Source organism: Pangasianodon hypophthalmus, chromosome 19, assembly GCF_027358585.1.
Source record: "Pangasianodon hypophthalmus isolate fPanHyp1 chromosome 19, fPanHyp1.pri, whole genome shotgun sequence".
In the NCBI taxonomy this organism is placed as follows: Eukaryota; Metazoa; Chordata; class Actinopteri; order Siluriformes; family Pangasiidae; genus Pangasianodon; species Pangasianodon hypophthalmus.
Window position 1 is genome coordinate 11058411 of NC_069728.1, and position 11819 is coordinate 11070229.

The 11819-nt window shown below is 35.6% G+C and overlaps 1 protein-coding gene across 1 annotated transcript; it reads right to left on the reverse strand.

Moving 5' to 3' along the window:
- Positions 1-1384: 1384 nt before the first annotated feature.
- cpsf3 (cleavage and polyadenylation specific factor 3) lies at positions 1385-10824 on the reverse strand. Its single transcript, XM_026923690.3, has 18 exons — positions 10604-10824; positions 9394-9457; positions 9202-9299; positions 8994-9122; positions 8717-8894; positions 8527-8616; positions 8225-8375; positions 7719-7894; positions 7078-7236; positions 6547-6693; positions 6304-6456; positions 4566-4674; positions 4388-4486; positions 4070-4164; positions 3615-3702; positions 2607-2673; positions 2405-2501; positions 1385-1695 (listed from the first exon to the last, which is right to left on the reverse strand). Exons 1-18 carry the CDS (start codon positions 10672-10674, stop codon positions 1594-1596), a joined length of 2073 nt encoding a protein of 690 aa, XP_026779491.1. The 5' UTR covers positions 10675-10824; the 3' UTR covers positions 1385-1593.
- Positions 10825-11819: the final 995 nt, after the last annotated feature.

Below are 11819 nucleotides of genomic sequence, written 5' to 3' on the forward strand. Positions count from 1 at the left end.
AATGTCTTCAAGATTATATCACAGGTTCTGTTGTCTTCACCTACTGCTACTATACTGTATATTTTTATATACCTTTGTATGCAAGTTTGCTACTATAGTATTGTCCATCTTTATGTGTATACTGTTACATTTCAGCTTTACAGCACATGGTGAACAAAGATATACTGGCAATGAGTGTACAGTGTTCTTGTGGGATTATGGAGAGCGTCAGGCTCACTTCATCAGCTGATTACTGAGCAGTGTTGAAGCATGGGAAACACTCATATGTAATTATATTAGATTTTATGAGTGAACATTTAATAAAGAGGCAGGTGTAACAGTTACTTTCCATAGTGTCAGTAACCTCACAGGTATTTGATGATCTATTTTTTTTTTACCAGTACTTTAAATGTCATCTTGTCTTTTTTCCATTGTGATTCAGTAATTAGCACTAGTTTATTTGGTTGATGTGTCATTGTTGCCTGAGTGTTGGGCATATAAATGGTCTTAGGATTTAAAAATATTATTATCAACAAATACCAAGATTAAAAACACCATAATTTGCAGTACTGAAAACAGTATTTGTGGTGCTGTAACACCACAAATGCTGGTGTTCTAAAATACTCTAAAATCTCTAAATATACAATTTAGGGATTCAGATTCCTGATGCATCTCGATTTTTTTAAACCCTACAGTATGACCACAGGTTTTAAAACTTAAGCTCACTTTTATCCATCAGGAAACAAACATGCTTAATGTATTTCTGTATTTTAATTTTCATGGAAAATGTTTGGTACTGTTGACATATTTTTAGTTTAAAAAAAACAAAACACTTCTGCATAAGCTTCTGTAAAAGCTGAATTATGACATTTTGTGCCTCCATGCAGAGATTCTCAGAGTGAACTGTAATTTATCTAAGGAAAATTTTGTACTGAAAAATGGAATGCAATTTTTTTTCCTCATATATATCAGCAAAAAGTTGAATCCAAAACACCTTTGAGTATAGTTTTCTTTTTGTGATTAAAATATTTTGTGCACTAGAAGTATTATGCAAACTCCTCGGTTAAAAATATCCGATGTGTTAATGTAAATAGCAGATCCAAATATCTGGCATTTAATTGAATGTTTTTGCATTAAAATAAACTGCTGCTTTTCATTCTAGTTTTTTATGTGTATATGATTTCACTGTCAGTATATCCTGATTACTTGACTTGGGAAAATATTTGGGTAAACTTTCTGTGAGTGAACTGCTTTTAATATTAAGTAAACAACTGTGCTGACAGGAGTATTAAAACTTTGTCAAGTGTCTGTCATCTCTCCCTGTGAAGAGTGTTGTTTCCTACAATAAACTTATTTACCCTTAATATGAGCTGAGTTTGTGTATGTATAATATTAAAACACAGTGTGATCTAGAGATGGTTTTTAATCAATGGATGATATCCATCCATACAAATCACATTTTCTTATCCTGAACATATAAAAATAAAAGAGAACGTAGCCATTAAGACATGTCCATTTAAACAGCATGTGTGTTGTCCGTGTTTTATATATTCGACACTCTTTCAGACTGAGAGGTGAAAGTAGAGGATGATGGGAAGAAGAGTTGCCTCATGCTCACATCACAGGATTCATGGCATCGTAGAGCCTCTGCACAGCGTGTTCCACCATCTCTCTGAGAGACTCATCATCCGCGCTGCCTTCCTCATACTCTACCGTCTGCACACACGAGTGGATGACTTGTAAATATTAATAACAATAATACATATACAATTAAAGAGAAACATTACAGCATATGATTGATTACTTTAATTTGTTTTCCTTTGCTCAAACTCATTTATAATTAAAGTGTAAGGATGTATAAAACAAATTTTTGTAGAATTTCTGAATTAATTTGTTAAAATCAGCATCATTCCAACTAAAAACAGAGGTGCCTCATTTCTGGCCAGGTGGCACACGGATACACAAGAGCTTCAGGACAGCTTAACTAACCAGAATGACTTTTCACTGTTTTTGTTCCAGGGTTTGAAAGTTCATAAAGGCTACATAAGAAAAGTTTTGTAAAAAAAGACTTCTATTATAAGTGAGTATTGATGCATATAAATATATGCATATAAATAAGCATAAGCACAGTGGTTATAAAAGTCTAGAGGAAGAAAGTTTGGAAATAACTGCTGATATGAGGGAAACTCGGAAGTTTGGGAGCTTGAGAAAATGAACAGGTTTTGAAAGGATGTGAAACTAGCATACAGGGGTACAGTTGTTTTATAGATGAGGTTCTGTTAGACGTGAGTGAGATCACTGAGGACGTTTGTAAATGAGGAGGATTTTGAAATGCATGGTATACACATACACACACACATGCGTGCGCACACATATTCACGCGCACACACACACACACACACACACACACACACACGTTACTCACCCTGGTCTCAAGGTTAATGTAGGCAGTCTTGCCATCCACTGTTACAGACAGATTGTTTTTGTCCTTAAAGTCTACACATTCCTCACCAAACATGTCACTGTATAGAGGATTAAAAAAAAAAAAAAAAAAAAGCATGTTGAAGCATATTAGTACAAAGCTATTAAATGAGACTGGGGTTAAAAATATAAGAAGGTCTGCTTACTGGAACATGATCTGTAGTCTGTTCTGGAAGATATCCGGATCCACCTTCTCCTCTGTGGGCTGCATGACTAAGAGAGTAATAATAATAATAATAATAATAATAATAATAATGTTTGGTTTCTACTGCGTTCAATTACAATCAACAAGATACACACGTGAGCATGACTTTTGATGTGTGCGTGTGTGTGTGTGTGTGTGTGTGTGTGTGTGCCAGCTGCTGAATTTCACACATATTGTAATCTGACAAGGGTTTTGTATGGAAGACTAATTAAAGAGGGCACTTGAGTAATCAAGGCAAGAAATTATGCACACATGAACTAATGTTTCTGCCTCCAAATTGAGAAGGAGATGAACATATGCGTGTTGCGGAGGTGAAAAATACAGTCTTAACCAGTAAGTTCTGAACAAGAGAAGTGGGACAAAAACTTACGCCTAGCTTCTGCACAGCTTGAGAGAGTTTAAACACCATTCCATCTATCAATACTTCAATCAGAACAGCGGTTCACAAGAGGTTTTGGATCAATTTATAGGATTCCTCTTTGATCAGAATTTAGAGTGCACCCATAAGGATAAGGATATTAAGCACCAGAATCATGATGACTTCATGTCAAGATTAGATACTACTGAACCCTTTTTTTCTTTTTTTAAACACATATCACTTTAATACATGTAAGGGAACCAATGGATGGTTAACAACTCCTTTACAGTGAAAACGTCATCTATTACTACGGCTGAGCAATATGACAGTACAATATCAGAAATTTCTGTGCTCTCTGGGTGAGAGGGATGGCATTACTCTCTCTCCCCTGTCAATCAAAGCAACAGCAGCCAATCGTACGTGTCTGTGAGCTCTTTATGCAGTTAGCGCTCCTCTGAGCTCATTAAGCTGCTCTCTGACATAGCATGAGCAGCAATTCAAAAAGTACAGTATGTTACAAATCCTAAATACTGTGATGTATGTCATGTGTCGTAAAAAAGTCTTTTATCAAGATATGAAACATGTTCTTACTTTTCTGAGCTTTTGGATTTGACTGGACCTCCAGAACCACAGTTGTGACTGCATCAGCATACATATCATTCAGGGGGTTGGCAATCCACTGTAACAGAGACACACAAACATTTATTCTTCCATCGTTCTTCTAACAAAATGCATTCCTATTGCTGTATTCAGGGTTTGTATTTCTATTGTTTTTCTAAAGAGAAATTCAAGCACACAAACCACTAACATCACCATCAGCCTCATCAACACAACTTATTTGGAAGAGTAGGGAACAAAGGTAAACTTAACTAGCTGGAAACTTATGAAATGCTTTTGTTTTATACTAAATATAAGAAACAGAAAAATATAATACCAAAAAAAAAAAAAAAAAATCTAAAATCGTCCAGTGTTTTTGTTTAAACTTATGCATATTATCCCTGTGTATTACTCTACAATAACACCCATCTGTGCATGACTGCTCTCACCTCCAGTATGACCATATTGGCATCGTGAATCAATGTGATGCTGTTAAAGATCCTTAGTGTGTTTTTCTCTGCTGTCTCCACCTCTTCTACATGCCCTAAAACACACAAATATGGATGGTTTCCTTATAGCCAGCACCACTCACAGTAAGTCAGTCTCTACCTAATGTACCACATCAGAAAAGGAGGGAAACGTAATTCTGAATGAATTAAGTGAATATGAATATGAATGTCTACAGATACAGTAGAAAAATGCTGGAGTATTTCTTTAATAACCCTAACAACAAAATACAACAGAATTGTTCTTCACATTGTACACACCTGCCAAGTGACGTAGCTGGCTGTGCAGTAGGGAGAAGGGTCCAGTGAAGGGAATGGCTTGAGACTGCTTCACTGTGCTCATAGACAAATCTGTATAATCTAAAAGGCGAAAGAGGATGATGAGAACACATCCTGTGCAAATGCTTTCTGATTATCCTGGGAAAGTGCACCAACTCACTGGAGAGGTCCGAGGGTGTGAGGATGTGATAACTAAAGTTTCGTTTCACCAAGATCCCAGAGACCCTCTGACCCTGCACACACTTCTTATCAGCAAGAGACCCCATCACCTGGACGATCACACCACACAAAAACATACACAAACATATGTGAGCATTTGTCAGTTCACTCTAAAACTAATATACACATAAATCCTTTGTCCTAATGTTGACAAAGTCAAAATGACAAAGCAAATGAGACATGAAATATATAGTTAAATATACTATATATAGACACATACAAACACACACTGCATACATATATATACTGTATATATATATATATATATATATATATACTGTGTATATATATATATATATATATATATATATATATATATATATATATATATATATATATACTGTGTATATATATATATATATATATATATATATATATATATATATATATATATATATATATACTGTATATATACACTGTATATATATACACACAAACACACACACACACATACAGTTGAGGTCAAAAGTTTACATACCCCTTTCAGAATCTGCATGTTTATTATTTTTATTTTTTTATTTTACCAAAATAAGAGGGATCATACAAAATGCATGTTATTGTTTATTTAGTGCTGACCTGAATAAGATATTTCACATAAAAGATGTTTACATATAGTCCACAAGAGAAAATAATAGTTGAATTTATAAAAACGACCCCGTTTAAAAGTTTACATACCCTTGATTCTTAATACTGTGTTGTTACCTGAATGATCCACAGCTGTGTTTTTTTTTGTTTACTGATAGTTGTTCAAGAGTCCCTTGTTTGTCCTGAACAGTTAAACTGCCTGCTGTTCTTCAGAAAAATCCTTCAGGTCCCACAAATTCGCACAGTGATGCTCCAGAAGGAAAAAACATGCATTAAGAGCCGGGGGGTGAAAACTTTTTGAATTTGAAGCTCAGGGCAAATTTAACTTATTTTGTCCTCTGGGAAACATGTAACTATCTTCTGTAGCCTCTGAAGGGCAGTACTAAATGAAAAAATACGATATTTAGGCAAAATAAAAAAAATGTACACATCTCCATTCTGTTCAAAAGTTTTCCTTCTGGAGCATCAGTGTGCGTTTGAACCTTCTGTAATAGTTGCATATGAGTCCCTCAGTTGTCCTCAGTGTGAAAAGATGGATCTCAAAATCATACGGTCATTGTTGGAAAGGGTTCAAATACACAAAAAATGCTGGAAAACCAAAGAATTTGTGGGACCTGAAGGATTTTTCTGAAGAACAGCAGGCAGTTTAACTGTTCAGGATAAACAAGGGACTCTTGAACAACTATCAGTAAACAAAAAAAACACAGCTGTGGATCATTCAGGTAACAACACAGTATTAAGAATCAAGGGTATGTAAACTTTTGAACGGGGTCATTTTTATAAATTCAACTATTATTTTCTCTTGTGGACTATATGTAAACATCTTTTATGTGAAATATCTTATTCAGGTCAGCACTAAATAAACAATAACATGCATTTTGTATGATCCCTCTTATTTTGGTAAAATAATAAACATTTTGCAGCTTCTGAAAGGGGGATGTAAACTTTTGACCTCAACTGTATATATATATATATATATATATATATATATATATATACATATACATATACATACACACACACACACACACACACACACACTTACATATTAGCACTGTATGAAAAAAGGACACTAAACAGAAGAGAGTTCTCACCTTGGCCAGTTTCTCTCCTCTGAAGTTGAGTGTGACTGCCTCGGTGTTGCGGGGATTATGTACCTCAATGCGCTCATCATCATTTTCTTCATACTCTAAAATGAGAGCTGCCTTGAGTCGAGCCATCTCATTCTGCTCTCCATGCACCAGGATCTGAACACAGGACAAATCAGTAACACATGTCACTGCATAAAATAACCCAAAAGGTAAAGGTGGGGAAAAGTTTACAATGAGCCGGCTCACCACATGGGGTGGTTTGAGTGCTCGGATGAACTCGCTGGTCTGCTGGTAGTCAGTGTGAGCTGAGAAGGAAATGTAGTCCACAGACATCTTCAGCGGCAGCTTCTGGCCCGACATGGTGGTGATCTCCTCCGGCTCAGACATGATGTGCTACACAAGGGAATTGTTTATTAGCCTCTTTTAATTAACAGTGAGAAGATTCAGCAAGTATTATACTATTACAGGGTTCTCACTCTTTAGAAAATCTTTTTGCTAAAATATGCTCTCCTAATCTTAATTTATATTTCACTTCAATCATGTCATTACTATTTCAAGGACATTTTTATCTATTGACCATGACTGAAAAACTAGCCCACAGGTTTTTCCAGGATGTGTGGGAAACCTACATTATTATGTTTTTTTTAAATTCTTATCAATATTAAATTCTAAGCCTCTGCAAGTTAGCAATTTACCTCTTGTATCATATAATATCAACAGTTTTTATTTTCCCCAAATTTTGTCATTGTCGGAATATGAACACATGATCTCCTCTACCTTTGCAAGTGTTCCCTCCACGCAGTAGCCAGCGATGATCACACCGTTCCTCTTGTCAGTGCACCAACTCTCAAACAGCTCTCTGGAGAGGCCACTCTGCATCATACCAGGAGACGCCATCACCACACTGGGGCCAATGTCATCAAAATGGTCCATGCTCTGTAGAAGAGGAAGAGAGTCGGTACAGGAGTAATCGGTTTAACTTCTGAAAAGTGCACCACTTTAATAAAGAGGAGAGCTGTTTTGCACACACTAAGCCTATTTCTTCATATAATTTTTGATTGCATACAGTGGTAACACATGTCTATAATAATAGTGAGAAAGCACAAAAATGAAGCTGTATGCTACGATGAATGAATGTCATGAGAGTTCTGAGCAGAATAAATTAAAAAGCATGAGCTGCACAACAAATAAACATTATGGCTTTGTTTTTATTGTTTGAAGCTAGACTTCTGTTGATGCTAAGTGTCTGAAGGCATTTTACTCCACACTGATACTACCTCCACTGCATTTTTCATCACCTTCTCTGCATTTGCTTTTTTAAATGTAGCCAGACTAAATTCTAAGGTAAAGGAAGTGCAGTTAAGGCCAAATAAGCACCCTCTAATGTTTCATCCTAAAGAAACAATTAAAATTCTCACCTTGAGGTTGCTAATGTGCTTGAAGACAAAGGGGTTGTTGATATTGATGGCTTTGCGGATCTTGTCATTCATGGCGTTGACATAAGTCTGGTACACAGCCATACACTTTTTGGCCAGGGATGAGGCATAGTAAATAGGAATGTCATGAAGCTCAGGATGATTCTGCCAATATTCATCTGAAAGAGCAGAAGTCAGAAATCATAGTAACACTACACTCACTGTCCACTTTATTATGAACACCTGTACCCTGCTAGTTCATGCAAACAATCCAATCAGCCAATCAAGCGTTAGCAGTGCAAGGCATAAAATCATGCAGATACAGATCGAGATCTTCAGTTAGTGTTCACATCAAACATCAGAATGGGGAAAAAATGTGATCACACGACTGGCTGATTGCATAACTGCTTGAATGTACAGGGGTACAAGTGTTCCTATTAAAGTGGCCCATGAGTGTATGTTCTCTGTATCAGGTTAGATAACATCTTAAAGATTTACTGAGTTCTCACCAAGGATGAGGAGGAGCTCTTGTGCTCGACCCAGAGCGAAGACGGGGATGAGACAGCGGCCTTCCCGATTCACAATGTCATGGACTGTGTTACAAAAACGAGCTTCTCTTTCCTCTCTCTTCTCATGGATGTGGGTTCCGTATGTAGACTCCTGTAAACAGAAAGAGATACTGTGATGTACTGGGTGAAAAGAACACACTGTCTCACAGCCTACGACAGAAATTACAGATAATACAGAGCTACAGTACACGGTTAGGGTTAGTCTTTACAAGTTTATGATTCATCAAGGGTCTTTTACTCACCGTGATCAGGATGTCTGGCTTAACGCTGGGAATCTCTGCTGCCATTAAATGTCTGTCTTCTTGACGAGAGAAATCTCCCGTATAAAGAATCTTTAAAAAAAAAAAAAAAAAAAAAAGCAAGGACATTAGCTCTGATCTGCTTGTGATCTGTGTGATGGTGTTTATAAATTAACTAATCACCTTAACTCACCTTCACACCAGCAATCTCGATCATAAACATGGCTGCACCCAAGACATGGCCAGCATGGTAGCACCAGAACTTAATGCCAGCCACCTCTTTCACCTCATGGAAGTTGATCGTCTCGATCTTGTCCATGCTCTCTTCCAAATCTGTCTCTGTGTACAACATGTCATCTGCTGAAATATTACTGCAGAGAGAGAGGCAGAGGATGTAGATTACTAACCCTCAGTCACTTTGAACAATTACTCACGTTTATCCAACACAGAAGGATGCTGGGAAGGTCTACCTGACTTTGACGTAGTCTGAAAGTAGCCAACGGTAAATGGCTTTGGTCGCGTGGGTCATGAAAGTCCTTCCTTTATAACTTGTTTTCTGTAAAAACCATGGCAGCGCCCCACAGTGATCCAGATGAAAGCTAAGCGAGAGAGGAAAACGGGATTAAAAGCAGTTCTGGTGTGAATACATCTATAACCAGCGCTCTGAAAATCACTCACTGGCTGATGAGGAGGAGATCAATTTCAGCAGGGTCAATCAAATCAATGTAAGGCAATGCATCCATTCCCTCTAATCCAGGGTGGATACCACAGTCCAGCTGAGGAATACATCACTGATGAGCCAATGGCAAACAATTTAAATAGTCAAGTATTATTTCCTAAAGAAGAATGGCCATGTCTTAACAAACATACCATAATTTTACGTCCCTTGAATTCCAAAATGATGCATGATCTGCCCACTTCTTGACCAGCTCCCCTATCATGGCAGAGACAGAAAACAAGATATGACAAACATGATTTCGTGGAAATACTAATGAAAATATGCAGTGTAATATCCATTACATCCTCATTTACTGCATACAACCTGTCTAGAAAAGGCATTGCACATCTTAGACAGTCATATTAGTAGTGCAAGAGCTATTTTTATCTAGACATTTTTAATAAGTAAAAAAAAGCAAAAAGGGGTCAATTTTAAGCTGTTAACAAAATAACAAAAACTATTTATTTTGCAAAATACAATATGTATTATATTAGAAAGTAAGATGTGAATGTGTAATAAATGCAAATCTCAGTGTAGTAAATAAAATAAAACAAATAAAATCGGTTTCACAATTTCATTAAATGAACTCATTCCATCCATCCATCCATCCCCTTGGTCATCTTATGCAGAATACATACATTCATGCATAGCTATATTTGAAGCAATGCACTGTGGGTAGAAACAACAGTTTGGTTCATCTCAAATAATTTTTCAGACTTTTGGATTTTATAAAGTCTTCTCTAAAACTGTAGTTTAGCTCACGGCTCTGTCCACTAATCACAGTCACATCATCAGAACCAAACATCTCTGCCTGCACTCATTAAATTCCACATTACAGTATTCATATCCATAAATACAATAACATTACAGAGGAATTTCCCAACATGTAGATCACCGCTGGATTCATGTTACATCCTGTACAAAAAAAATCCCAAAATATTTTAACAGTATTTAAACTATATTTTACAGCATTTTCTTGAAGATTGATTTTCCAACAAACTTTTTTCTGCTAAGAGTGTCTTCACACTGAAGTAAATACTTTAACTAACATCATCAAACGACTTTTTTATTTGATAAAATATGCAAATTTACTCATTTACTCATTTTTTTGTTTGTTTTGCCATATTCAGTGTTGTCTTGTCTTAAAATATAACACTAACATTTCTAGAAATGAAAGCCGTAAGTTTTTCACCACCGACAAAAAAAGTGCATTAATTAATATTTTTTTTGTGTTATGGTAATTTGAACGCTGGCAAAATCTTGTTATATCTTTAAAAACAGCTGAATTAGCATAACTATAACAGACATTGAGCTAACACGCTAACATGCTAACTTGCCCGCATTAGTTTGAATGAAACTCACAGCGGTCTTATGAGAAGCTGGTCGCTTTCCTCAGCGGGCACCGGCACATCTGACTTCCGCTTTGTAGCCATATTTACATACAGAGTTTCACAAATGTTTCAAACTATTAACAATTAATCCATGTCCACTTCAGTGCCTAGTTCATATCATAAAGGCTAAGCGTATTAGCGCTCTGGTCTGAACATGAGTATCATCAACAAGAGACCACTTCCGGTGTTGTACATTTCAAAATAAAAGTCTCACCTTCATAATAAGGTTGTGGTATTTTTATTTAAACACAAGCTGTACTGTGAGGTATTATATCTCAAAGTGTAAAAAATAAATAAATAAAATAATTATCTCCAGTAAAAATATACAGTTAAGTTACATAATTCAGGAGATTAGTTTTGAAATATATATTTTAATTCAAAAGATAAAATTGTTTAATTATATTACAGAAAACAATCTTTAAATCTAGATTTTGTATTGTATGCAAATGAATAACTTGGCTACATGTACAAATGACATGCGTCATTTAAACTATATCTTTATATTTATTTATATGTATCTATTTAGAGTCATATGCACCTGAGAAAGATGCCAGATTTCTGTAAAGTAAGCAATACCCGTTATAATACAGATACAACTGTTATTTTTGGACATATAATCTTTAAAACATCTATTCTTAATATCTTAATAAGACTGAATTTTTTTTTTTTATCATCCTCACAGAAGATATACAGTCATGGGAAAAAGAAAGTACACCATCCTTCAATTCTATACCCTCTTTTTTCTTTGATCAGGACCTAAATAACAATTGTGTGGTTCTCACCAACTTCTACAAACAAACAAATAACCTCAGATGACAACAACAGAAAAATATAACAGGTTTCAATATGTAGTCATTTTTTTTCTTCCAAAAAGTAAACCAACATTGAGAAACCAGGTGGGAATAAGTAAGTACACTCTTCCTCAATCATTAAGAGAGGAATCATCAGCCAGGTGTTATTGTTATTTAGGCCCTGATGAATACACATATAGAACTGAAGGAGGGTGTACTTTCTTTTTCCCATTACTATAAATGTGGGATAACAGTGGCTCTGTGTAAATATATGATTGTCTGTTGATAATGCTTACAGTCCATATACACTTTTAAAAAAAAAAAAAAAAAAATCTTTATAGCTAATAAAAAGTAAAGTTATATGATATAAAACATATGTGTTATTTTTGATTTTTG